The sequence below is a fragment of the Larus michahellis genome, chromosome 13 (assembly GCF_964199755.1).
Source record: "Larus michahellis chromosome 13, bLarMic1.1, whole genome shotgun sequence".
NCBI lineage: Eukaryota > Metazoa > Chordata > Aves > Charadriiformes > Laridae > Larus > Larus michahellis.
The window spans coordinates 6,044,191-6,071,884 of NC_133908.1; the positions used below are offsets into that span (position 1 = coordinate 6,044,191).

At 49.6% G+C, this 27,694-nt stretch overlaps 2 protein-coding genes across 2 annotated transcripts in view; one reads left to right on the forward strand and one right to left on the reverse strand.

Annotated features, from left to right (window-relative positions):
- Positions 1–4,635: 4,635 nt before the first annotated feature.
- On the reverse strand, positions 4,636–26,215 carry LRRC75B (leucine rich repeat containing 75B). Its single transcript, XM_074606932.1, has 4 exons — positions 25,827–26,215; positions 20,986–21,114; positions 17,676–17,788; positions 4,636–6,588 (listed from the first exon to the last, which is right to left on the reverse strand). Exons 1-4 carry the CDS (start codon positions 26,082–26,084, stop codon positions 6,066–6,068), a joined length of 1,023 nt encoding a protein of 340 aa, XP_074463033.1. The 5' UTR covers positions 26,085–26,215; the 3' UTR covers positions 4,636–6,065.
- The window catches only part of GGT1 (gamma-glutamyltransferase 1), a 46,384-nt gene continuing 42,360 nt past the window's right edge, over positions 23,671–27,694 (forward strand). Inside the window, exon 1 of the mRNA XM_074606923.1 lies at positions 23,671–23,730. The gene's annotated coding sequence lies outside the window, so the exon portion shown is untranslated. The remainder of the gene's footprint in view (positions 23,731–27,694) is intronic.

Here is a 27,694-nt window from a genome sequence, read left to right on the forward strand (position 1 = left end):
CCTGCTTGCAGAGGACAAGTGACCACCCAGCTCCAGAGCACCTGCCCCAGGATGGCAAAATGTCTTCTCTCCTCTGGGACAGCTGAGGTTAGTGGGTAGGGAGTGCCTTTTTCTGGCTTGGCTTAATTTCTGCCAGCAGGCAAGGCACGTAGGAGCCAGGCATTGCCTGCCTTCCTTTTAAAGAAGGCCCTTCTGTGTGTTTACCACAAGGGAGTCTCCATTATGGTCTTCTGGAAAGTCAGTCAGCGTCACCGATTTAGGGGCAACTCAGTGACCTAATAATATTGGTAGGGGACAGAAACAGCGCATCAGTACAAAAACCGAGGCGATGCAGCCGCCATTTCTGCTCCTGACCTTTCAGTTCAGAGGGTGACAAAATGGCCGATCACCCCTGTTGTCCTGGTGCTGTTAGCAGTGGGCAGGCAGGAGGCTCGGGCGCCACCAGTGGGAGACTGGCACAGGCACAGGGCAGTCCTCTCTAAATTACTCATATTCATACTGGAGCTGAGGGATGGGACAGTCCAGGGCTGAGACCCTGGCGAGGGGACCTTGCAGTGGAGAGACCCTCTGGGCTGTTGCCTCTGAGTATCTGGTTGCATGTCAAAGCTGTTCCTTTGGTGTCCTCCATTTTGTTCTCTTTCAATTGCAGTTTCTGAAAAACTAAAACTCCAAAAAACTGTTGGTAAAATGAGCGTCTTGGTTCTGACTTATTCAGTTATTCAGTTGCAGCAGAGTTCATCCAAAGGTGCACACGTTAAACTGTTGGCTCTGCAAACTGGAAGATTTCAGGGGATGAAGAACAAAGCTCCGCTCAGAAGTCTGACACGGAGACCTAAAGGCAGCTGCTGCTCTTAGTCTGGGGAAGTGCCTCTGTCCAGATTTGTGTGCCATCTTTGTGCTTAATGAGACCCCATGTGTTTCAGGGGAGTTACAGGTTGAATAATGTAGTGGTTCGATAGCTTTCCAAATGCTTCCCATCATTGTATCCAACTTGGGGCAGATTGCCTCAAAAACGGACTGGGAGGAATAATCCTCCCAGAAGTGGAGGAACTGGCTGATCAGTAAGCAGCAAAGTACCTATCCTCCACCCTTGTGTCATGCCTGCATGCAAGCTGAATAAACCTGATGCTGTAGGAGGAAACATCAGATTTTTTGTGGTTCACTTGCATTTGAGGCCAGTTTGGATGCAGCAGGGGGAGTGCTGGGCTTTGGGACAAGGAGTAAATGCACAAGGAAGGAAAGCTGACTTTCCTCTTCACCCTTCTCCTGGGGAAGAGTTACTGTGTGGTTATTGTGTTTTGTGGGTTTTGAATCAGCATCACTGAACCGGAATACTATCAAGTCAGAGAGGAACAGAAGAGATTCATAATCGAGTACTTAGTGTCTCAAAGTAGATCAAGATGCGGTCATGGCTTCCCAGAGCGCTGGCCTCAGCTAAAAGTGTTCTGGTCTATTTTGTTTTGTGAACTACCTCTTGGCAGCCTTAAACCAGCTATTGCATCTATTTCAAGAGCACTTGTTTAATGCCAGTAAACTGCAAAACAGATTCTCTTGTCCATTGATAATTGTCCCCAGCCGCTCAGAGCTGGGGTGGCTGGGCTCTCTGCCAGCTGCCCGTGAAGGCTGTTACACCTGCTGCGCTGTCAAGATAGTGTAGTGGTAGGAGTTCATATTGAGACACACCATTGCCTCTTCTGAGCTGTGAAACAAATGTGCTCTGGTGGTGGCCAGGGCGATCTCTAAAGGCAAACGTTTAATCCTCACTTGTTTGCTTTCTTAAGATGAAACAATTTATATTTTGTCATCTTTGTCAGCAGCTGTCCGCTAAGGAGCCTGTCAGTCTACCCCAATCAGTACAAACTCCTTCATCTTCCAAGTGCTTCTGATGCAGAGTGAGTTGTAAGTTGAAAAAGGAGCTTTTGCAGTGCAGAAGAGAAGGGCCTTGACAGGTTTTGAAGTGTGTGAAATAAAAATAGATCAGACAAGCCTGTGCTTCCAGCTGCTTTTTGCAACCTTACCGCAACAAAATGATTACCAGTTATTTAGACAGAGTCACAGGACTGAGGGAAGCTTGTGGTGACCTCTGTGCTAGGCACATTACTACCTGGAGCTTGCTAAGATGGTTACCCTGGGTTTTATGGTCAGAGACTGAGGTAAAATAAAGAATGGAGGATTGGGGAAGGTGTTGTTCAGTTAGGTAAGGAGGGAACAAGTGCGTTTCTGTTTGAGTAACTGACAACATCTGGCCTGTTCCTTCTTCCCTCTGCTATCTGGCCCCAGGTGATCTATTGTGAGACTGATCACCTGGTGGGAGGTCAAGGGTGGGGAAGGGGCTGTGATACTACCCTGTGCAGCTGCAGCTTCCTCTCTGCTAGATGACACGGGTCCCATCGCAGGCTGACCATCTGCATCCTGCATGGAGAGGGAGGGAGGGAGGGAGGCCGTCTGGGAAACTGCAAATGCTGGAGATAGCCGGCTGTATGAGTCTTGATACTGAGGTGTGTGTGCTGCTTTAAGTAGCTGAGGTTGCAGCCCTATACCAGCAAGTACAGTACTGAGGAAAGTATTCAGTATGACAGGGATCCATCTCTCCTGCTGTGTTATCTAGTAGGAGACAGAGGCTCACTGTGGGGCAGGCATCCCCTGATTTAGGAGCATAACAAAGCTGGTCCCTCTGGGTATCAGTGAGGAGACCTGAATTAGCAGCTCATCCCTTTAATCCCTTTTGTGAGCCCTGAGCTTTCTCATTCAGTGCAAGGAAAGGCTTATCCGGGTTGTGTCATCCTCTCTGATTTGTGAACTTGGCTTTTATGAAAATAGCTTCCTCTGGATTTGGGGCTGCCAGGCCTTCTCCTCTGTAGGGGGGCACTAGGACACTTCGCAGCTCTGGAGCTGGAAGCACACCACTGTGCTCCTGAGAGTTCTTCACCTGTCGGTGCAGTCAGGAGCTGGCAGGGATCAGCTGGGTGTGCTGGGATAGTTTCTCCGCAGCTAAGTTGCAGCCCAACAGAATTCATCCAAGAAGCAGTGGCAGTTTCCTAGGCCAGGACCTCATAATTTGCATTTATATGTATTTATTCATAACTAGTTCTCCATGGGGAGGTTTTTATGGCAAAGCAATTTAGTACATATGGAGAAATAAACATGGATCCCACAGCTGCCCAGCTGAACCAGTCTGTTTCAAGCCATGCTTTATCTCCAGCTCCCGGAGCTCCCAACTGGCAGCCAGGCATTGACAGTGATTAGCACAGAATTCCCTTGCAAGGGGCTGAATGTCTCATCTCCATCCTGCTGAGGATGTTTGAGCACAGCTCAAACCAAACCCACAACTTTCAGCAGGGTTGGAAACAGGCTGCACAGATCCTCTCTGGGGCTGGGCCAGGGACTCTGCAGGGAAGAGCTCCATCAGTGCTGGGCTGCACGCTGGGGGTCTTGCCTCATTTTGGGGGCATCCCACTGTTATGGAAAAGCTGTGAAGATGCCTTGACGCAGAGCCTTAGAGAGACAGTGCTCAGAGCCAAAGACGGAACGCTCAGCACCCCTGCTCCCTCTTCCTAGATATGCCACTGACTCACCAGGCAGCTCCAAGCCTTCCTTTAAATGCTTCATGCCCGAGTTTTCTTCTTGGCACAGAGTGCTGCTCTGCTTAGACTGTAAGAGTTTAAGCAGATCTTGCTGACATTTGAAATGCTTTTCATTTTTGCTGAAAGGTATTTTGGAAGGAAAAGAAGAAAAAGAAAAAAAATTAATACCATCTCTTCCACAGGAGGGGAGGAAACAGATACTGCACTGAGAAGGGAAAAATGAGTTGTGAGAAGAGAGGCAGGCGGTGACCTCTGGAACCAGCACAGCCCTTCCCCCAGTAATGGGAATGGACACTTGAGCAGCTCTGTTTTGTCTTTTGAAAAACAACCTTGTGCTCCCCAAACACAGTCTTTGTCATAGAAATTACTCCGTTTCTCCAGATTCAGTAGAAGGGCTAAAAAGTGGGTTTGGGTGACGAGTGTGCAGGGGAGCATGTGTTCCCTTCCCACTTTGGGTTGTGCTGGGGCCTGGCTACATTTGCATGCCCTGTTCCCCATCCTCCTGGACAAACATTGTATTCTGGCTATCTCTGGGGCTTTTTTCTTCCGCCTCTGCTGGGATGGGGCTGCTAGCACCTGGCCCTAGCTACATTTGCTTTACCTTGTTTTATCTTCTGCCTTTTTTGGTCAGCAGGACAGAGACTTTACAACACTTCTGTTTGCAAGTTAACAACGTGAAGGTTATGAGGTCCTGCTCCAGTGACTGGAGTGCAAACAGAACTGGGTCCAGCATTTGCAGTGTCAGGTTATAATACTCAGCACGGTGTCTCTAAACCCAGCTTTCTTCCTCAGGGGACTGGATTTATTGGGGGCTTTTGGCAGTTGATCAGAGACACCAATACCTTTCAATGCCCTCACACTCTTGGTCCAAAGGGATAAATCACTTGATAAGTATCACTGGTTTGCTTCTTGCAATGTCTTGTAAAATCAGCAAGGAAGCCAGGAGCATGGAAGGTGTATGTGTTTCATGTGGATTTGTGTGGCTTAGTATATGAGAGTTGCTTATGTGTGTTGAGACTCCCAGAGAGAATCAGCAAAGGCAGGCAAAGTTACCATTGTTAATTTAGGAGGGTCAGGATTTATATGGGGGTTTTTATATGTCTGATTTCTTTAACTTTTAACTCTTTCAAAAACATATCTGCTCTCTGAATTCCTGTGGGGACAGATAAGTGAGAGGACTTGACTTATCAGCTAAAGTCTGATCAGTTTATTTGCATCAGTGCAGATGAACACCCATGTTTCACTTTCCTTAGAGGAATGAACCACTCTCACCAACGGGAAAGGTACCTGCTGGTCCTCTCCCATGCTGCTCCGGCACTGCAAGAGGACTCCTCGTCATTCTTGCAGTGTCTGGGCTCTGGCTCAATTTGTGAACAACCCAGATACTCAGACTCCGTAGTGCTTCATGCTCATGTCCAAGAGAACTGTTTATTATGTTTACATAGAGCATGAGCAATGTGGAAAACACTAGAAATATTGCATCGGTGGCTTGGTTTTGGGACAGCATTGGAAATGGTGATGCAGCTGCTCATGTCATGTCTGTATTACGAGGTATGCAATAGGCCATGAGGAGCCAAAGCTTTGCGCTTTAGTTTGGGAAGTGCCCACCTCTGGCACGTTCACCGCTTGCTCCTCTAGTGCCACATTTATGCGCTTAGCTGTCTGCTTTTCCTCAATTTCACTTGGAACTTGTAATTTTAGTACAAAAGCACAGTTTTTGAAACCAATCCTGCTAATCCACAAGACTGTTCCCCCTGCCTCTCCTCCCCCCTCCCCCCATCCCAACCCAACTCATCCCATCCCCCATGCTCCCACCAACACATACCTCCTTCCCCTCCCTCTCACCCCGGTCACACAGCAAATATCCTGATGCTGCAGTTCCAAGCCATGTGTCCGCCCCAGCCTATGCAATCCAATGGTCTCTGACCAAGTCCCTTTGTTCAGACGTTAATACAAAACACACAATAGGAAAAAAACAAAACAAAAGGAGCCAGACACAAGAGGGAGACACACTGCCGGGCTCCACAACAGCTAGGCTCTTGGGGTACCTCCTTTCACACTCAGGGCTGCAGGTCCCAAGGTGCATAGGAAAAGGAAGAAAGAAAGTAAACTACAAGCCTGTTTCTGTTTTAGGTTCCCCCCCATCCCTTTCCCTCAACCCAATGGCTGCTGGAGGATATTCTTGACTCCGACAGGTCTTTTCCCGTCTTCCAGTGAGACCCTGCCTGGGCACCAGGTTCACTGTAAGTCACTGGTTCCTCTCCGGAATGTGGGCGATGGGTTTGGCAGTGAGGGGGGGGAGCGGAGCACGTTGTGGGGGGATGACAGGCTTTTGTCTCACAGCAAGTTGGGGGGAGATGTCAGGGAAGGCGAGAGGAAAGAGCCAAAGGAAGCCGGTAAAGCTGGCCCTCTGCTTGATGTTTGTACTCAAGAGGTCTCCTTGGGGTGGCTTCAGTGTGCCAGTGCCAGCCTGTTGTCCAGTCACCTCTCGCAGCCCTGCTGAGAGAAAGCACGTGGTGGGGTGCTTCCTGCTACTTCATCCTCTGGCTGGCTGCCCTCATGCCCGCTGGAGATCTCCGAGTCGCAGTCGAGCGCCTCATAGATGGTAGGCAGTGTGGTCTGCTGGCTGAGGCGCTTGCGCAGGCCCACGAGCAATGGCTGAGGCATGGAGGAGACGTCCACGTTGTTGCCAAGGTCAACCCAGGCCAGGCAAGGGAACTTGTTCATGTCCTTCATGGTGTCAGTCAGCTCCTTCATGGTTGCCCGTGTCAGTCGGTTGCCATTGAGAGAAAGGTGAGTGAGCTTGGGTAGTGCCCAGAGGAAGGGCAGCAGCAGGCGCACCATGTCATCATTCAGCTCAGTGAAGCTCAGGTCCACAGAGGTGAGGCGGTCCCCGTTGTTCTGCAGGTAGTAGGCCATGCGGTGGACATCACGCATGGTCAGGGGGATCCCTGACAAATCCATGGAGTCTTGGCTCACCTTCTTTTGCAGGCTGGTCTTCAGGCTAATGATGGAAAGGGATATAGAGAGAGATCATTAAGGGGATCATATCCATGTGACAGATCACTTGGCATAGGGGAGAACTTATTAAGAACATGGGCTAGAACGTTAAGCAAAGGGTTAATGGAGCCCATTTGGGAAACAAGCGCAAGGTTTGCACTGTGCCTCTGGGCAGACTGTGTCCTGGGGCTTTCCCATGTATTCTCAGCACTTACACATACACTTTGCCAGAACTGGCTAAACATAGGATGCTAAAGTGTCTTCCACTAGCCCATTTCAAAGGGTTTGTCTGTATGTGCATGTACAGACGCTCACGCTTGGAAGCCAAAAGTAACCAAGTCAAGCAAACTTCCTGAGTGCACTGGTTTGTGCTGCGAGTGGGCTGTTTGTGTGCCACCTCGCCAGGTGAACGCCAAGGTCCGTTGCAAACAGACTGTGCTGCAGGGCTACTGCAGAGGAGAGAAGTGTTAAAAGGCTGAGAAATGGATATTTTATCAGGAAAACAATCTGTAGGCAAACTGTACTCCAGGAGCAGATTTACTGCATGTCCCTTTAAAAGCCTTCCCAAGCAGCACTTAGTCAGTAAGCAGTACCAGTGGCTGCCTATTTGGGTCTCTGTGGTCAGCAGATCATCTGGGATCTGCTGCAGCTGTGAGGAGGCGGGGAGGGCATAAGGGTGCTAAAAGAAATCTAGAGAGGTAGTTTCAGCCATTTCTTCTGCTGTCTGCCTGGCAAGTGGAGTGAGGAGGAGGTAGGCAAACTGTACAGGAGGTATAGCTGTACTATGTAGCTGTTGGGTATGCAAAAGAAGTGGGATGTGGCATTTTATGATGGACTGTGGGTTTGTGAGAGTGCTCTAAGAAGTGGGAGCTGTGGGGCTATAGGAGCTGGTGGGGATACGTTGCAAGATTGAGTAGAAATGTGTGTTGGTGTAACATATGAAAGCCTAATCCCTTATTGTAAATGGTATTAGTCTTGCTGTCCTTTCAGGCACATCTGGCTTTAAGGATATGGGAGCTCTAGTAGGACCCCTTCTAGTGTCATTCATCGTGTGCTCAGTAGGACTATAAGCGCCTTGTTGAGCTTGGGAGGAGCAGGGTGGGTTAAGAATTAACCACCAATTTGAAGGTCCCCACTCTTCCTATCTGGCTCTCTGTAGTGTTCTGCACACCTGTGGCACAGCCAGTCCCTGAGACCAATGGGTACATGGGGACATGCAATTTCCCTGGAGGAGGCTGCAGCACCGCAGGAGCTCCCGTGGCAGGTGAGAATGTTGCTATGAGCTTTAGCGTTGCCAGGCCCTTCTGCAGTTGTGGAGAGGATGTGATGCTGCCTCTATAGCTTCACTTCCACAGCAAATTTCAGTTCTTAATAATCCCCTATGAATATGTGATAATACAAGTGAATAAATGTGCAACACTGCAGGCAACAGCCTTTCATGGACACATTCAGCACTGACAAACCTGTAGCTGTGCTTCCTTGGAGGAGTATGAAGTGGAAAGACCTTGTGGCCTGCCCTATCAATTCTCAAGCCCACAAATGCCTGCTCTGGGTTTAGCAGTACTTTGTTCAGGCTACTTCTATGTGTCCTTGTGCTTCCTGTGGGAATTTGCTGTGCAAGGCTGAGGTTGTATCCGCAACCATGCGTTTGAGCTAATGAGCTCTCATGGTAGAGAGGTAATAACAGTATGGAATAACTTATATTCAGACCTAAAGGTTTAAAAGAGCCTTATGTGTTACTTACTAAATGTTTACACTTTACGTAACCCAGACAACTCCTCAGTGGATCATGGGAGGGATAAGGGGCGCAGTGCTTGTCTGTATGTCGAACAGCAGAGACTGTTGTACTGGTGAATTACAATTGGGCTGAAAGCACACTAGTGAGTTCTTCAAAGGGCCTTCACTTGAACACGGTACTTGATAACTCTCCAATATCAGGGCCCCAGAGACAGGACTGTGAAGAATTAATCAACCACATTGCTTGTAGCAGCAGTGCAGTTCTCTTTGCTGCTGCAGTAGCAGGAGTTGTGAATTATGCATATTGCAGCCTGGATGGCGCTGGGCTAGTCTCCCTTTTCCTGCTAATCCAAGGGATGCTTGATACCAGCCCAGGCTGCCTGGGAGCTGTATTTCTTCAATTTTATTGGGGGAGAAAATGTGTGCTTTTTCTTTTTTTTCTTTTTGCATAATTTATCACCAACTGCTGGCAGTGGTATAGCACACCACCATAGAAGAGGGTTCAACTTGTATAAAATCTACGAGGGAGTGGCTTCAAGCCTGGATGAGTCTCAGGTCTCCCCGGCACAATGTTATCCCTTTAGATGCGCTAGATGTTTATCTGGGTGTCTGATACGGAGTACTTGTTGTTCCAGCAAAATGAAGCACCAAATGCACAGTGGAGGTGTGCATTCATAATGGTTGGATAAAGCAGGGAGAAATGAATCTTGAGTGTAAACTTGACTGCACAGAGGAAATAGTCACCTAAATCCAGTAGGGGCTGGTATGAGAGATGAGATGGAAGTCTTTTCTGGCCTGTGTTGGTTTAGAGTAAGACTTTGTTGGGGATGTGAGGGGATACAGGATAAACAAGCCTGTAATTACTTCAGTGACTGTTTTGTGCAAATGCAGCCTATGGCTCCTGGACATTCTCTTGCCCAGTGCTGTCAACCCATGACAGATCCTGGGGGGAGCAGAAAGGAGACGTAAGCATAGGGATACCCTCCCCCTTCCCAGCCCCGAGCCTTATCTGAGTCTGTGCAAAGCCTCCTCTGACCTTCCTATTGTAAAGCTACAAGAAACAAGCCTTAGAGCTTCCAGTTTGGGATGGGAACCAGGCTGGAGTGGGGACCACTGGAGGGCATGTCTGAGCCAGCACCGTTCCCTCTGCTGGCCCTCAGCATTCAGGTGCTGTTTTTCTGCTGTGTCTGTAACAGCAGCATTCTTAACAGCAGGCAAGACTGAATGGCTCTTGGGGTCCTCTTTTGAGTGACTTGGCTCTGAGTGCAGACAGTGATAAGTGAGGGAAAATATCAGAAGGACAAATGCAATGTGCTTGTCTGCCTCTGCCTGTTAAGCTTCCCCTGCTGTTGACTCCTATGCAGGGACTGCAGTAATAAGTCATGGATCATGCTCTGACCAGAGCAGGTACCTTCTGCTGCTCCCCCCAGCAACAAGCCAATACCCCAAGGAGGCCTTAATCAAGCAGACAAATTATCTTCCTGTAATTGATTCTCCAGACTGGGCTGCTCCTGGCTGAACGTGCTTAAACCATCCTGCCTCCTGTCCTGTGCCAGGGCCCGCCCTCCCTCCTTGGCTGGCTTGTTTTTCTTTCCTTTCCTGCGTTTTTTGCTGCTTCCTTTTGCCCTCATTGCTGTACCTGCCAGGATGACTCTGGGCCTCCTGTCTCAGCACTGTGTGCTGCTCCTGTGTTTAAGTTGCTCTCTTGCCTGTAAAAATGCCTCTTGTAGGGATGTGTCTGTAGAAGCCTTGCCCTGGTGGACGTAGCCCCTAATGCTGCAGCCAGGCCCTCGGCTCTCTGGTAAGTGCTGAAGCATGAGACCTGATGCTGCGCGTGTGCTTTAAACCCTGGCAGCTCTTCTCCTCGGTGTTCCTGAGCAGCTAAATACCATCTCTGGGGCAGGGCACAGGGTAACTGACCACTCCTTCTCTATCGCTTTAGAGGTAAATATATCTGCTGTCAGAAAAGGGACAGGGAGACATGGGTAGATGCTTTAGTCTGAATTATCTGACACTTGGTATTTTTTTTGAGCTCTGCTAATCTCGATATCTCTTGGGGTGGGGGGGTGGGGAGTGGGCACGAGACACAGGACCCCAGGCTCTCAGACGCTTCTGCAGCAGCTGAGAAAATGCCAGGTTTATTTCCAGGGAAATGGGTCATCTGTTATCGCCTAATTTCTGCAAGTAAAATAGGCTTAAAGATTGCTTCAGCTGCAGAAGCTTTTTTTTTTTCTTTGTGTGAGACAAAACAGCTACTTAGCAACATGGCTCTTGATGCCCATGGGACTTGTGGGCAGAGGACTGCAAAGCACTGGAGGCTGGATTAACCTAATGCTACTGCAACTGGTGCTGTGTGTGGATTTATAATTGTGGGGATTTGCATCTAACGAGGATATGGACCCTGGATGCAGGGAAGCAGACTATGTTTGTATTATCTGCAGCAAGCTTACAGAGGAAACAAACCCCCACTCCCTCAGATGCTGGAGAAATGGCTGCAAGTGAGGAATCCTGTGAAACTTGGAGTAACAAGCAAGGGCAATCAGCAGCCAATCACCTACTGCCCACCTGGAGCTAGATGCAGCATCCAGTGAGGAATGGTGCCTGCCTGTCCTCCTGTTTATAAGGAATCAGCGCCTTGCTTGCAACCCTTATCCCTGCTGGGGGATGAGAGCTCTTCTAGGCACATCTCCTTGTTTATCTCATATGAAACAAGTTTTCCCTTGCATCATTCACAACTCCCTCCTTGGGGTCTGGCCTTTCTCCCACTGACATGCAAACAGTCTTCCTTCCACCCTCGCTGCCAATTATCCCTTCCCTAGGTGCCAACTCTACTCTTCAGCAGGCATCAGCCAGCAGTCCCCAGGCTGCACCATGAGCCTGGCCATGTGAGAGCCACCCAGGATCGGTCCAGACAGCATAGGGGTCTGAGGGACCTGCAGGTGTCAGAAGAAAGAGCTCTGTCTCTAAATCAGAAATGTGGACTAGGAAAGGGATGAAACCATCTTGTGCCTCCCTCGTGTTTTTTCTGGGATAAAAATCTTCCTTGCCCCACATAAGGCGCAGTCACTGTTCCTGCCTCCTGGGAACTCAGCTAACGTAAGCAAATTCAGAGCTGTCTTGAGATGAAACAATTAGGGGACCTGAAATTAATTGCTAGTTGTTTGTCTCTGGGACGTAACCCTTAGGCCTTCTTCCAGGTCCTTCTTTGAGTCCATGAAGCTGAGGGAGATGAGCACTTTTTTTTTTTTTTTTTTTTTTTTAGTACTGAATCCCTTCAATTTCTTGCTCATCAGCTAAATTCTTTGGCTGCAGGGAAGAGGTGTTCTGACTGTTGCTCTCGTGGGACTTGCAGCAGCCACAGCGGTGCTTGGCCTCTTGTTAGCTTTGTGGGGTTTGATCGGCCCCAGAATGTTCAGGTTCCTGGAGTCCCAGCCCCATTTCCTTGTCTTCCATGGTATGGATAGAGGCTGGGAGGAGACGGTAAGAGTCAGATAGGATTTCAGTAATGGGGGATGCCCACTACTCCTTGCCTGTCTCTCCGTGCAGTTAGCGGCTTTCTCCCCCTCCTTCTCTTATTTTCACATTTAGTTTGCCTCCAAATATAATTTTTTCCTAATGCCAGAGACTTCCAACACTGTGCATCCCCTCCTTCATTAACAGGTACTGCCAATAGTGGCTAATTAGCCACGTGTCAGGTATCTCTTGGCTGCTCTTCCTTGCATAGAACCTAGTGACAGGCGCATCTGGATGGCTTCTCTGCTTTAAGCAGTGATTTAGGGGATGGATTCTGGGCTTTTTCATTGCCTACTTAGCATAATCTGGTTGCTTTGTTTCCCTGTGGCACAGGGTGCTGCTGTGCAGGGCTGGCTTTAACTGCCTCTAGTGAGACATGAAAAAGGAAAGAGAAGGCTCAAAAGCACTGACCTAGACTAACCCAGCCTGAGCTGTTCTGAGGCTGGGCCCAGCACCTCTGTGAAGGTGGAGGCAGTGCGCAAACAGACCACTTGCAGGAGAATTCCCTTAGACACATTTCCATCCATGTGCCCAAGCTCTCTTGATCAGCTGTGGGGAGATCCCTTGCTGTGGTGGGAAGGGAGCGCAAAGGAAGCCTTTCTCCTACCATGCTCCCTCTGCAACTGGGGTGGGACATGGATAGCTGTAGGTGTTGATGCAGCTGAGGGCCTCTCGTGCTCCTCCTGGCTCTGCTGTCATCTTCACTCTGTCCTTGCAGGTGTGTTCCAGACAGCTGTGAACCCTTGGTCTTCCTCCTGCTGTCATGTGCTCCACCCAAGACCTCTAGCTGTTTCCCCTCATTATTTAGGTCTATCCTAGCAAAGCGGGGAATAATGCTACCTCCTCACTGTAAATATCATGTTATCAGCCTATGTCATAGAATCATAGAATAGTTTGGGTTGGAAGGGACCTTTAAAGGTCATCTAGTCAAACCCCCCTGCAATGAGCAGGGACATCCCTGTCAGACTTTCAACTGTGTAAGAGTCATAAAGGCACGAGGTCTCTGCTGATTCCTTTTAATCTGCCACCCAGCCTCCATTATTTCACTGTCTATCTCTCTGTCAAAGTGTTCTGCTTCTCCTGCCTGTTAGTCTTGGACTTTTTCTTCTGATCTGTGACAAGGCACTAGACAAGCTGTTGGACGACCCTTTCTACCACCTCCAACAACCTTTGCAGATGTACTTGCCTCTCAATGCTGCTGGGAACCCTGATCATGGGTAGTGTTTGTAGCTCTCTGCACTAAAAGATGAGGAGACATTTCCTGCCTCTCTCCACAATTACTCACCAGCTCATGTCTGTCCAGCTGACATGTCTGTGAGCAGCAGCTTCTTTAAAACAGTGTGTGGGGCAGTTCCTGTACTCCCATACGACTGCTACCATGTGGCTTTAGTTAACTGACTGGTATTCTCTAACTTGGCTTCCTTTCTCCAAAGCAGAAATGATGGTGCTTATTTATCCTGTTGCATAAGGGTGACATGAAGCTGTAGTTAATATTCACCTCATGCCATGCAAAGGCTAGGATCTAATCTGCCAGAGCTGTCATCCGCAGCCCTGAGTGGTGTTTTCAAGGGAAGGAAAAAAAAAAAAAGATCCAAAGCCCTTTAGAGCTGTTTCCTTGCAGTCTTCTAGACACTAGTGCTGTCATTGTATTTTAGAAGTGCGTCTAATGCCGCAATGTCTGAGCAATGCACATCAATAACTGAGAAACAGAGCAATAAACCCAGAAGGGATGCTCTTCTCCACCCAGTTTTGGATTAGCCAAGATGAAATTCACTCAGATGAGCAAAGTAAAGCTGTGGTGAAACTTGTGAAAAGGAAAGCCCAGACGCATGCAGTGCGGGAGTTATTAACTCCATACACACAACTGCCTCTGCTCTTCCAGAACCAGTCACTGTGTGAAAAATCTGGTGGGTTTTTTTTCTTTTCTGTGCCAGGAACTCCCTGATTGTCAAGATCATTCTGTGTTTACTGACTGCATGCTTTGTGGATTCATGTTTGATCCTTTGCTCTCAAGAAAGGAAGTAGTTAACACTGAAGTAGCCAGCTCTGGGTATGATGCAAGCGGAAGATACGTGAGGTTCCCTGACATGGCTTTGCCAAGAGGTCTCAATTGTAATCCACAGCTTCTCGATTGCAGTACTAGCCTGTGATCCAGCTCCCCAGAAAAAGGCTGTCTTCACCTGATACCCTTCTCCCTCTCCACTCTGAATTGCATTCAGGGTGTCTTGCCCTCAGAAAGTAATACCCTCTGCGTCCAGCCCTGTTCTGGAGGTGGATGGTGGCACTTGCACTAGCACATGCAGTTTTCCTTGATTCAGCATTGCAGGCAGCCTCAAGATATCTGAAAACAAGAATTAATAATATCCAAAAATTCTGCACCTGTCAAAATTCCACAGAAGTGGTGTTGATAGCCTAAAAAGCTTATGTCTGTGTAGAAGAGCATTTCTTAATCCATTATGCTTTACACTATAAATGTCAATTTAACAAGAAAGTGAAGCTGGAGTTATAAAACACTCTAGGATGTATTCTGATCATTAAGTGTGAGTGACCTATACGACTGTAAAATGGTACTAAAACTGAATTTTCATTAGGATGTAAGGGACTGAAAATTGTGCAGTAAAGTCATGCCGGTCCCTGTTGCAGGAATCTTATCCTCTAGCTTTTGAGGTTCTAATTTTAAGTCCCCCAAGAGCTCGCCTCCCCTCGTTTGGTTAGGCAGTCAACCCAAGCAGGGTCAGCTGCAAGTGGGGTGCAGGCTGTTGGCTGAAAGCTGCAGACCTGAGACAGGATTTTGCAGGGAAGAAGAATTGAACCCCTTGCTGTCAGTGTGGCAAACTTGTCTGGGTATCACCCGGGCAGCTGAAACTGTCTCTTTGGGTGACTGCACAGCTGGGACACTGCTAACCCTTCATTGTACAAGGCAGACAGCCACTGTCAAGAACCCCAGGCATGGATGCAGAGGGCAAACTGCCTTCCAGCATCACTTTTGACAGTTTAATCAAGCAGAGAGACCAGACGCAGCCTGGGCTGGATCTCTACTACTTGCTTCAGCTGCTGTGGCATCGAGTCCACTGTGCTGCAGTAAGCTTCCTCCTTCCACACTTCTGTTCTGGCCTGTGTATTGAAATAGGAGTGCTTAAGAAATGTACCTTATCCTTTCTGCTTTATCAGTTCATGGGTGGCCTAGGTTTGTACTTGCTGGATGTTTTGGTTCCCACTGAGAGTAGATGGGGACCTAACTACAGTTAGTCTGTTTCTGACCTGCTGGTTTGCTGTTTAGCAGTGGGGAGAAATACCTGATGCATGATCCAGCTCCAGCATTGCAGGTCCTTTCCATCTCCCATACTGCATCTCCGTAACAGCCCAAATGTAATTAAAACCTGGCAGATGTTCTAAGCTCTCTGTATGGCTGGGCTTGCTAATTATCTCCTGGACTCATCTGACATGCTGCCAGAAAGCGGAAATCGCATTTTAGAAGAGAACAAGGGGGTCCTGCATCAGCTCTGTGAAAGCCAGAAGCCAAAGCCCAGGAGACTGCAAAAGCGAGAGGAGAATTCAGTGCCTGAATGTGGTCCCCACACACTGATTCCTCCCCACTGTCCCAAATCCCCACTAGACTTTAGAAATGCCCTCAAAGTCTTGCTGCTACGTCGATGCTTTTTACAGGACCTTGACGGCAGGAAGGGTACAAGCCAAGGGCACAGGTTCAGAAACAGAGATTATGGTAAAATACTCCCACTAGCAGACAAAGGGAAGTGGAGAATTCAGATCAGGTAAAAACAGTCTCTCTGGACAAAATTAGGCCCTGGTGTCTCCAAATGAAGCAGCTATTTCTTGCCTTCCTGCTACTGGCAACATCCATTTTCTTGCAGTGGCCTCAGATGCCAACTCTGCAGGCGCCTTTTGCCGCAAACTGCAAACCAGTTCCTTTCCAGTCTTAAAAGAGGAAGCCCTGCTGTTTAATATTTAATCAAAATTATTTTGTGCCTTATGTAACACCTTGCATCTGGGCCTGGCTGCCAGGCAGGGCTGCCCGTTTTTGACCTGTATTTCCCTCCATCGCACATTGCCTTGTTGCCCTCTCCCTGCCTGTGCTCACAGGTGCTCTGTACCTGGCCAGTACTTAGGGCCTGACCCCTCTGGTGGGATTTGGGCTCATGGGGCCCAGAGCTCTTCCTCTGGCCACAGGTGTGTTGTTAGTAAGTGATGAGGTTGGAGCAGGCAGTCCTCTGCTCTCTCCCAGATGTGCAATCAGAGGGAACAACTCCAGTTTGACTCTCCAACCTGGAGAAGAGGTTGATCCTGCCTGCAAACAGGAGTATGGAGGCAGAGGGTTGAGTTAATTGTGGCAGGGAGGGATTTTTTACTTAGAAAACCAGAATCAGGCTGGGTTCCAGCAAAAGGGAGCTTGGAAAGGAATGGAGACAGCCACATTCTATAGATCTCTCCCTGTCTCCAGCACTTATCTCTAAACCTCTCTGTCTTGGGAGGGGACAGGGATGAGGTCAGACCTGCTCTCTAAATCCTGAATCTCCAGCGCTCTGCAGGATCCCACAGGGAAAATGTCATTCTGAGTATGTCTGGAAAAGGACTCGCTCAGCTCTGATCCCTCGGTCTTGTTCTGTGCTGTGGTTCCCACCTGCAAACTGGCACCAAGAGTCCTGCCCCGTGGGGTGCTGGGGATGAGAACACTGAAACTCGCAGAGCACTCAGATTCAGTGGCAAAGTGGGGCTACAGGTATAAGAGGCAGATGGTCTGGAAATCATGGCATTAGGGTTTTTATTCCTTAAGATGCACTGGGGATCTGCCTCTGAGTCAGAATGAAAGGTACAACGGAAATGACAATTCCCATGGGGGATTTTAAGTTGCAGGCACATGCACCAAAGACTCTGAAAGTCTTAGAAAAGCCCAAGGCCATTCTCAGAGTGTTGCCAATTTAGCATTTCATTTGTCCTAATCCTGCATTTATTCCTATGAAGCTAATGGGGTGGACATGAGCTCCTCTTTTCTTAGTCACTTTTCTGTCCTTTCTTCAGCTCTGGTGATCTGTGTCACAGGAACAGGCTTTGCTCAAAGAAAATGAGGAGAGAAGGGGTGGATTTAAAAGTAGGGATTGCTCTTTATCTGGTTAGAAAAGCCAGCAAGTGTCAAGGAGAGAACAAGTGTGGGTGTCTGAATATATGTCTGTAGTAGTAGAAAGCAGCTGCCATCCGGTAGCTGTCTATAGCCAATGTGCCTTGAGTCGAGTTCCTTTTGCGAAAGGCTTTGCATTATGCCTGGTCCTAGCAGAGAAGTGGGAGGTAAGTAAGGATGGTGACCTCTCTGTCAGCCACCCCAAAATGGTTCCTACCAAATGGGGTGATCAGCTTAGGGAGACCTTCCCCACAGGCAGGGAATTTTTACTGGCATAAACAAGGACAAAGTGGGATGCGGAGCTGGGACCCAGCTCAGCACATAGGTGTGTGTATCTGTGAGGCTGCCAGCTTTGGCCGTGCTCCTAGGGCCAAACACCCTGCAAACCCTGCCGGGAGGGTTGTCTGTGCTGTGCAATCCGTGGGATTGATTTCAATGCACTAGGGAAAGGTTAAGGAACTGTAAAGACTACATAAAAAGGAATAAATAGCAAACCAGATAGGGGAATGGGGGGTTGGCACTGACCCTGTGTCGTTTGGCTGAGGTTTTCTACGAGACTGAGCAGAGGCTGCCATGCAGGTTTTCAGCCCTGTCCTTGTCTGAGAAGGGCAGTAGTGGTAGTCTGGGATGGTGCTTGGCTGCAGCACAGTTTCTCCTGGCAGACTCCCCTCCATGCCCATCCACACTGTTCCCAACAGGCTCCTTACCACACTTGGGACTTCCTCCGGGGCATGCCGTGCCGGTGCCATTTTGAGTGGGGGGTCAGGTGGTAAATCAGCTGCCTGCAGATCCTGTCTGAGGATTTCCAGGGGTCATATTCCTGAAAGCAAAGGGACAGCTTAGCCTCTGTGTGCGCCACAGCAGAACAGGAATCAAGGGGGAAGACAGAGGAAGATGGGAAAGGATCAGAGATGGTAGTGGAGCAGGGGAATATATATAGGGGAGGACATGAAGACAGGATGAAAGAGGAATGGTGAGAAGGACTGAGATGCCTCTGTGCCACATGCCATCTCCTCCTGGGGTGGAGGAGCAGTAGCTGTGCACTGCCAGAAAGGACCACAGCTCAGCCAGCATATTCCTGCCCAGAGCGGGGATACATTTTCACACCCTACCAAGGAAGAAGTGGGGCTCAGAAGAGGGGGTTATTTTCTAGAGCTGCGGCAGGGTTTCCAGCTCCAGGCCAGGCAACACTCAGGAAGGCAGGGGGGGCTGACAATGCAAGAAGGGCTCTGTGCAGGGACCCTGTATGCTCTTTTCTTCGAAAGGTCTCTGCTTTCAAAAAAGCTTAGTGCGGGGACAGCGTGAGTGTCTCAGCTCCTCAATGCGGTATCCTCAGCAGCACCCATCCCCAGCTGGGCAGACAAGCTGCCAACTCGTGCTACAGGACTATGCTAAATTTCTATCAATTACCTTGCTGCCATGCTTCTCAAACTCTAACTGCATACTGTCTTTGGACTAATTGTCTGTTCCCCTCCTGTGGAAGGTTCAGCAGTCAGCACCCTTGCCCCATCCCCGAGGTGCTTCTTGCTGGGAGAGATGTGCGCTGGGACATCCTTGCTCCTCCTGCAGTAGCACCTCAACTGTGTTCCCTCTTGTGCTCCAGCTGGGAGCTGCTGGGACAGGGAACCAGCAAGTTCTTACTCCATCTTATTTCCTTGCAGTCCATTCTGCTCCTGGAGGTTTGAGTTTGGGAGCTTCCCAATGCCAGCAGTTCCCTCCAGCCTCTGCAGTAACTCATCAGGAAAAGATGGCACCAAGATAAGTTGCCAATTTCCTGGGTTTATGTTTGCACCATGAGTTCTCTATCGCCATGACTTTGAATGGCACCTCTCTTCCTCTGGTGAAGCAGAATGGCAAATGGCAGCTGCTGAAGGCTGGGGTTTTTGCTCCCTCTATCATATTTTCCAAATGCTGTCAGACACCTGCATTCCCATTCCTCAACCCTCCAGCTGTGGTGCAACATGTGCATTTAGGGATTTGATAGGTAAACACATAGTAAAGCTGTCGGGGAATATGCTAATTTATTCTTTATTGCAAGCGGTTAAAGCGCTGTACTGTGGGCCAACAGCTGCACTGTGATTTTCCTAAGCAGTCACTGAATCAGCTGAACTCCCCAGGGATGCTCTGCCAGCGTGTGGCCGTTCTGCTGTACGAAGTGGAGAGGGATCCCAGCCTCAGTGCTCAGCTGAGCACCCCCTGATCCCTGTCCCAGCTCCCCTAGGAACCCTACAGGGACTGGCCCTTACCCTTGGCTTAGGTGCCTTGTTCTAGACAACTACTGTTCTGGCAAGGCTGCAACTGGCACCCTGCTGTCACCTCCAACAGTAAACCTTTCCAAGTGGGTGCACGTGCACACCAGGCTTCAGCACAGAAGCTGGCACAATGCTCCGCAAGCGTTTGTTGGCTCACAACTGAGAATTACCCTCCTGTTCCTTTCTGTGTCCTCACTGATTTAATTTCCACTGGCAGACTGGGAATTGCACTCAGCCTGCTTGCCTGTAATGCAGTTAACACCCACCAGATGCTCAGCCACGGTTGGAGAGGGGACGTGGTCTGTCGATGTTTGTGCTGGGAAGGGCGCTGAGTCTCTCCAACCCCTTAATTAAACTCCTGTTGGCTTTGAGGGGCAGCTCGGGTGCTCAACATCTTCCTTAGGAATGGGGAAAATCTTATCTATACAATGCTACATGTGTAAGTGCAGATAAGCATGTGCATCTACAAGACATGAAAATAGAGGAGGGGGTGGTATATGCAGGTATATAAAAACTGTAGTGTGTTATCTGCTAGGCACTTGGGTACTGGAGTAGGGTAACGTCCCCCCATGGTGCCTCCCCTGAAGGGCACTGCACAGTATGGGATTGGAGATGGTCTGGTAGAACGGCTGGAGATGAAGTCAAGTGAAGTATGGTTCAGAGGTACAACTGCTGCAACCCAACCCCTTCCTTTTTAGATGCTCATAAAATTTCCACAAAAATCATACTTGAAAATAAGATTTTTCAGGCTGCATTGCAGCCTGATGATGATTAAACTTTGGCTAAATGTAGCTTGACTATTGAGACCTGACTGGTTAATTGTTATCAGAGAGCCTCAGGAGATGGCAGAATAAGGTTAGAAATGCCACTAATCTACACCAGGCATTCAGTGCATTCCCCAGGGCGCTGCTGTTTGCTCTGAGCTGTGTGTACTTAATATCTCTCTTTGAATAAAGAAATTCACTCTGTTGTTCTCCTTATAAAGCAAACACGACACTTCCCAAGCCTAATGAGCAAATGGATGTATTGCAAATCCAAGTGTTTGTGGTGGCAAAGACTAACAGAAGTAGATACAGGTGTTGCAGTGGGTCTGTGGTATCTGTGATGTTTGTCTGCACTCAGCCTTGCCTTTCTTTGTCTCTGCTCTCCTCGTTCTCTGCAGGGAAGTGCCAGAGCAGTGGAGGGATACTGTGTGCATAACGCGTTTGCTTCTTGAACCCTGAGTTGCAATATATTCCTACAGTACCATTCTTTACTCAGAGATCTGGGAGGTTATAGGGGAGGTGTAGTGCTGGGTTAGGGTAGTTACATATGGCAAAGGGCCTGGGAAGAGAGAGGTTCTTGTCCTCCTCCTGCAGAGGCACCAGCCTGGGCAGAGGTGCAGAGATCTCTGTTCCCCTCTGCAGCCCCATAAGCTAGCTGCTTTGAACCTCTGGGGCATACCAGTGAATATAGCATCACCATCCACCCCATATATTTTTATCTGGCCTGTACCCTGTCACCAAGTTTACTACTGGTACAAAAAGTAAAGTTCTTATTTCTGTGCACATAACCACCCCCTCCTTCAGCTGCATTCACATTCTGAAGTAGTTTTAACTGTTTTCTACAGAAATATGCACAACGTTGTATATGCTACTACTCCAAGGGCATACACTGTCTGGTTTTGAAGGATTGCAGAGCACCACCCAGCACCAGTCACCCCGTTAGGGCTCTTTGCATCAGTGCTATGTTGCAAAATGTCCGTTGAGCTGAGGGAAGGGTTCACCTTTTTGGGACACTGCAGATCTCTAGCGAGGCTCATCAGCAAATCATGGGAGATGGGATCCACCAAGTTGAGGAAAGTTGCATTTTTGTAGAGCACTTCATTGAGGAATGTTCCTTCAAGTCCCAGGTCCTACAAAAAAAAAAAACAAACCACAGTCAGTGAGATACACAGGCTCCCTTGGAGCTATGACCATGAGATGTCTAGAAACCAGAAAGTAGATCCCATGAGGTGCCAGATGGTTGCTCAGTACAGGAAAGGTGAAGCAGCTGTGTCTGACCCAGTATTACTGTGATGGGGGATGTGGATAGCCAGAGCGCTGAATGAGATGCAGTGTTAAGTTGAGCTAGGCAGCCTAGGGGCTGACCGCCTTGTTTCCACCTACCACAGGAAGGTGAGAGTGGTATCATTTCTCTCCAGAGAATTAGCTCCAGAGAAACTTACAGTTTTGTCAGCTTCTATGTGTGAATCTGCTGAAGGAGCCAAGCAGGAAGGCTGGCTCTAAACCTGCTACTCCAATCTCAGCTTTTCTGGAAGAATCAAACCTTTCTCAGGTACTCAGATACTGCCATGCCACCCTGGTGGCGCCTGGCTGACTAAAAGTCCTGCCCATCAGTATGAGTTTAACTGTGCTTTAAATTTCTCAGTAAGCGCTAAGCACTGGAAGTGTTGTCTTTTGGCTGTAATGGTACATCTATAGGTAGCTCTGCACAATGGTTGTGGGGAGTCCTCTTCCCATCTTCCACCACATGAGCTAGGGGAACATCTGTGATCCACGCAACATGGACCAGGATGTGGGGCACCTTGGATGTGCTGGAAGAAACCTCAGCATCCTTGGGAACAAAAAAGCCTCTCCAGGGGCCAGATGGACGATACTGCAAAGAACTAGGCTGTTTCTTGCTAAGGGGAAAGCTAAGATCTAATATATGTCAGTTATTACAATCAGGAGGTACCACAGAGCTGTGGAAAAAAAAAATGCATCTGGGAAACAGAGGTCACATACTCACATGAAAATACCCTGAGGGCAGAAAAAAAAATATCCCAGTAGAAATGTAGAACAAAAAAGCTCCCTAAGAGGGATAGTGCTGGGTTTGATTCAGTTGACAAGGAGGGCTCAGCTGAGGGAGGAAACAAGTCCTCTGCCCATTCTGTATGCTGCTGCCAGGAGAAATGAATAAGCAAATGGGTGCCCCATATGTTCGTGCTGCTCCACTGAATGTGTGCTTCAGGCACCACCCAGTGAAAGATGCACGGAGAGCTCAAAAAAAAAAAAAAAAAAATTAAAAAGAGGGAGGAAAAAAAGCTGGGTGTATACACATACATCAGCAGCAGGGATGGAGCCATAGCTGGCAGAGATGTGGGATCTTAACCCTAAGCAACAATCAAAGCCAGTGCTGTATCCACTCTTTCCTGCTCTGGATATGCTTGGATCAAGCAGAGAGCACAACACCAAACAGACCCTGGCTACAGATCTGGTGGAGAAAGGGAGAATAAATAGAATGCTTTACAGCCCCATCACCGTCTGTATACGGATGATACCCATAAGCATCCAAGGAACCCAAGCGGTGGATCAGTCCTGAAGGACAGACAGACACAGCTGGACATGGGCCAGAAGCGTACCAAGGCATCATGCCAATGTCTCCCTTAACTGCGAGGCTTCAGGGAAATGGAGCCTCCTACACCAAGTGTAATAGGCGCAGATGAAGAAAGCTGCCGAGAGGATGGCATGGCTGGGCACACAGCAGTGGATGTCACAGCAGTAATTAAACTCCCCCAATTGGAGCTATACCATTAAGATGAATCTGCATTCCCATTATAAATGCTGCCTGCGAGGGTTTTATAAATAATATAACTGTAAATATTCACTTCACATTGATAGTTTATAAATTCTTTGTCCAGGGGCATTTTCTGGTTCATCTTACTGGTTTCCCTTTCCCCCTCCTCATTTCTTGGAAAATTTTGTACCACCTAAAGAGTGGCTGCAGACAGCAGAATATTATAAATCTTGCCACTTCAGTTGGCTTAGTGCTGTTATCTTAAAAATGACTGACACTTGGCCATTGTCCCAGCACAGGAAAATCAGATTGTACTAGACTTTTTTGCTGGTGTAAGTCTATTGTTTCCCCTGTTTTCAGCTGAGTGATGCCCACTTAGACGAGCAGGAAAGCTGGTCTGTCTTTGGCAGGTGGCTATTTCTGAGACTGGTAAGGGGATGTGCAATGGAGCTGTCCGAGTGTTCCTGGACAATGCAAGTCTACATGAGTGTACATCTGTGGTTTGCAGTTGCTCTCTGTGTACTCTGCTAAAATGCTGGGATCTCACATCTCTCTTAGTGGATGTGCTTCTGGCTGGCTTGCTTTCTTTACGTTATTACACCCTTTCAACATCCTAGGAGCAGTCTGCAGGTCAAAAAACACTGGCAGATACAATTACATCCTGTGGGGTACATCTGCAGGGCTGGGCAAGATCTGTATCTGCTGGGAGCAGCAGGCAGCACGCATTGGGAGCCTGCATCCTCCTGGCTGAGCACGTCTGCTCATTTGTGAAGGCTGTGATTCCGCTCCCACCATTGCTCTGCGTTCTCTGGGGTTTTCGCACCCTGGTCCAAGGCACGGTGATGAGGTATTGGTGTTAAACATCCTCACTGTCCACTAGAGTGAACACAGTGTCTCTCTCTTTACAGGTAACAAACAGACCCTCACCTGGGACACATTAATTTGTGACTCCTGAGAGTACGTTACTGCCAAGGTAAGCCAGTCTGCGTAAGGAAGGACATGCTGCTGGGGGACAAGCTAAAGGATGAATTTAGTTGAGTGAGGAAAATTTGCAAATGAGAAAAAAGGCTGATCATAGTACTCTTTGAAGCTGACATTGGACACATGAGGAGGACTGGTTCTGATTATGTGACACCAAACTGGCAGACAATTGTGTTTAGTTGTCGAAGGGTGTGTGGTACGTATTAGTGGTGTAGCCCTCTGTCTCTGAAATCTCTGAGCACACAACAAACCAGAGGCTTTGGGGTGGTGTTGGATGGGTTCCCATCTTACTTGGCAGAAGGAGGCTGTGTTGTGCTACAGCACGCATGTCCTACTGCTCTGTCATGAGCAGATGAACAGAGGGTCACTGTTTCCACATGGACAGGCAGAGATGGGGACCAGGAATAATAAGGGGAACTGGAAAGGCAGTGGACAAAATGTGAGCATTCAGGACAATTCTCAGGGCGGATGTGGGGAAGCTGGGTGCTCAGCTTATCCTGAGAGGAGCTGGCAGGCTGCACTGAAAGGAGGGCTTAGAAACAATCCCCCATTCCAGATGGCCCTGTGACTTAGCATTCAAACTGTGGACCTTCTGGAGACATACAATGTCTGTGGGGGACTTCAGCGCTTCAGTCTCAAGGAGAGGTGCTGAGCACTATAGAAAATGACATTCTGTAGTTCTGGCCTCTGACATACCCTACAAAAGTCTGTTCATGTTACATCACCACGTTCATGAAGTGAGTGGTTGCCTCTCTTTCTTCGCAAGCTTCTTGTAATAATGCCTTTCCAAAACTGTCTTTGAAATCTTATTCAACCCTTTTCTGCCATACCTGTGCACACATACAGGCTTTCTGCTGGGGGTTCACCTGCCTACATGCATGGCAAGAAGAGTATTTGTGGTGCTCATGTGAATGCTAAGGCAGTGGACAGGAAAAGCAGAGATGTAATTTTTGGTCCTGTAAATTCTTACTCATGAGTGTGCAACTTGCTGGTAGCCCAGGGCATTGACCACCACTGTTGGGTGTGTTGTAAAGCCCAAGACATTCAGAGCAGACACAGAGCTGTTAATGCAGCTCCCTGCAGCTGGTAGTATGGCTGTACAAGCATCCAGTAAGCCAGTCCCTGCTCCAACATACACCCAAAGGTTACTTGCCACTATGTTGAGAAACTCAGTATGTTCCCAAGATGTAGGTCGTTATCTAATGAAGCAACAAGATAAGCTAAGAACTGATGGTGTTTTATGTCCAAATCAGAGGGAGGATTTGTCTCCTGTGCTACTGATTGCAGAGCTGCCTGCAGTTTGGGGGAGCTGAGTTTGCCTGGAAAGTGGTGGTAGCACTGAGCGATGGAAGAGATGGCTCTGTTCCAGCAGCAGGGCTCTGTCCTCAGCATCAGTTTGGCACCACGCTGCCTGCACACTGGCTTTTCTGTTCCTGAATGGCGTCAGACAGAAACAAGCTCCCACTGATACACTGACCCCTTTACCTCTCCTCTCAGCCTAGACTGTCCCACAGATCCTCTCCAAAACCATTTTGGGTTCTCCCAAAGGCAGATCTTGGCCAGCCTGGCTGGGTGGGCATAATGGGACGTGGTGGCAGTTGCTTTTCTCTGGGGGGCATCAGTCCTGGGGCTGGCATGGAGGGGTGTGGATGGGGGACAGCTGAGGCTTGGACACCCTTTTTCCTGTGTGCAGCACAGCCCTCCTCCCAGCTCCCTCCCAGCCGCTCTCTCCCTGGCCCGGGAGGGGACAAGGGGAGGTGGCAGTGAGCCAGGGCGGGTGTCGCCTCCCGCAGCCGCTCCCTCCTGCCGCGGCGGGGACCGAGCGGGGTGGGTCCCGCACCACCGGGGCATGGAGCGGTGAAAAGCAGCACAAAGAGCCCGGCCCGCACCGCCAAGGGAGCGGCTGCAAACCCACACCGCCGAGGAGGAGGGGGCTTGTAAACCCCAGCTGCCTGCCCCGCACCGCCGGGTGGGGGGAGCTGCAGACCCCGGCCCGGCGGCACCGCCCGCGCCGCGCACAGCTCTTTGTCCTGCCCGCACTGCCCCGGGGGTGGCGGCCCCGGGGCCCGGCTCGCCCGCGGCATTTACCTTCCTAAGCAGCCTGAGGATGTGCACGGCGTGCTCCCGCTTGTGCTCCCGGATGGTGGCCTGGATCTCCCGCAGCCACCCCACCCGCCGCACATAAGGCGCCGGCGAAGCTTTCCGCAGAACCCCGGGCAGCTTCTGCGGGTGGAGGAGCAGGGAGGAGAGGTGGAAGTCGCCCCGGCCGCCCTCCAGCCTCCCGGCACAGGGCTCCTCGGTGCCCTCCTCCTCCAGGCTGCTCTGCCGGCTCAGACGGGAGCCCATGGCCGCGATGCCGCCGTGCCACGCTCCGGACCGGGCGAGCACCGGGCTCTGGGCCGGGGGAGGCGCCGAGGGAGGCGGGGGGTCCGGGCTGCCCCGCCCGGCCGGCCCCGCCCCGGCTCCCCGTGCTCCGCGGCTGGTGATTCCCGGCGCTCCCAGAGGAGCAACGCCCCAGGGGTATTTTATTTGCTCGGGTCCCTGCCCCAGCACCCGCCTCCCCAGCGGCTGGGCAGCCCCTGCTGCCTCTGCTCCCGGAGGCGCCTCCTCCTCCCGGGTTTGCTCTGCCGGGAGATGCTCGGTGGAGGAGACAAAGAGAGGAGCGGACGCAGCCGGGACCGCGCCTTGAATCCAGGAAATTTGGGGAGCTTGTCTTCCCTGGGCAAACTCTTTGAACGCTGCAAAAGGTTGTCAAGATTAATAGTGCTTCAAAACACACCATCTGGCTGTGATTGCTTCTGTGGGCTGTGTTTTCTATCAGTCTGCTGTGGACCCAGAGGAGGTTTTTTTATGAATCTAGAAAGCGGCAGCAATTTTGCCCACCACCCATTGTCTGTGACTGGCACGATGCTGTACGATCTGTACGATGCTGGCACCGTTCCTTACCTGCTGTGGGTAGAAGTGTTTTCCTCTTATGCATCCCTCCCTCCCCCAGCAGTGCACAGCAAGTTTAGCACATGCTTTTCCTCAGACAGAATCACTGCCATCCAACAGGATGGTAAAAAACAAAGCCTGGATCCCATTTCCAGCCACTGAGATTTTGCAGGCAGCTGAGTCATGCTTCCAGTATAACCAGTGGCTCAGTCTGACCTTCCGCTCTCTGGAGCTGAAGCCATGGGCTCACTTCTGTTCAGGACTATCACCACACTGAGCCCAGGTGCCTGTGATGGACTACAAGTCCTGCACACAGAGCAGGAGTGTCTGGTAGCTATAACGTCAGGGCACACAGCTAGAGGAACAGCCTGAGGTTCCCACTGCCGTGTGCATCCATTAGACAAGTATCGCCCAATGCATCTGTAGGAGAATCTGTTATTGTGGCCATCAGGTCCTCACTTTGGGGGAACAGGGATGGCCCTTTGCTGTACAGACCCAGCAGGGTTCATTTTCCTTCTCAGTGTTCCTCAGATTTGTGAATGGGGATGGAGATGTGGGTGCCCTGTATCATTGCAGCCTCTTTCAAATACTCTATGGGTGACCTGAGTCTGGCTTGAAGAGACAGGGACAAAACGGGGCTGGACTCTAAAGCAGTCTGGCCAATGCATCAGTTTTGTCACAGTGTTTATGTGGGTCTCTAATCATGATAGGCCAAATTCTGACAGCCCTTCTCAGAGTTTTACTCAGTGTTTCATCAGACAAAAGCCCTGACTGTCCATCTCCCTGTTATTCCCCTCCCTGCTCTAGCTAAGCACCTGTGAGAGACAAATTAGCATCAACAGATCCTGAGATATCGCTGAGCCTGACTCAGGCTAATGCCATTTGGAGGGAGTAGATGCTGAGTAAGGATTTCAGGATCTGGTCGGAAAGCTTTGAGAGAGGCTGGGTCAAGAAACAAATCACTTATATGAGGTGCAGCATTATGGCTATAGGAGTGTCACTGGGAGCAAAGGGAAGGACAA

What these genes read in the sequence shown, in the direction of transcription:
- LRRC75B (XM_074606932.1), bottom strand. Translation starts at nt 26,084, where the DNA reads ATGGGCTCCCGTCTGAGCCGGCAGAGCAGCCTGGAGGAGGAGGGCACC. An exon ending in ATCTGCAGTGTCCCAAAAAG is followed by an intron (nt 17,789 to 20,985) that starts GTGAACCCTTCC and finishes CTTTGCTTTCAG; the next exon opens with GAATATGACCCCTGGAAATC. An exon ending in CGGAGGAAGTCCCAAGTGTG is followed by an intron (nt 6,589 to 17,675) that starts GTAAGGAGCCTG and finishes TTCCATCATTAG; the next exon opens with CCTGAAGACCAGCCTGCAAA.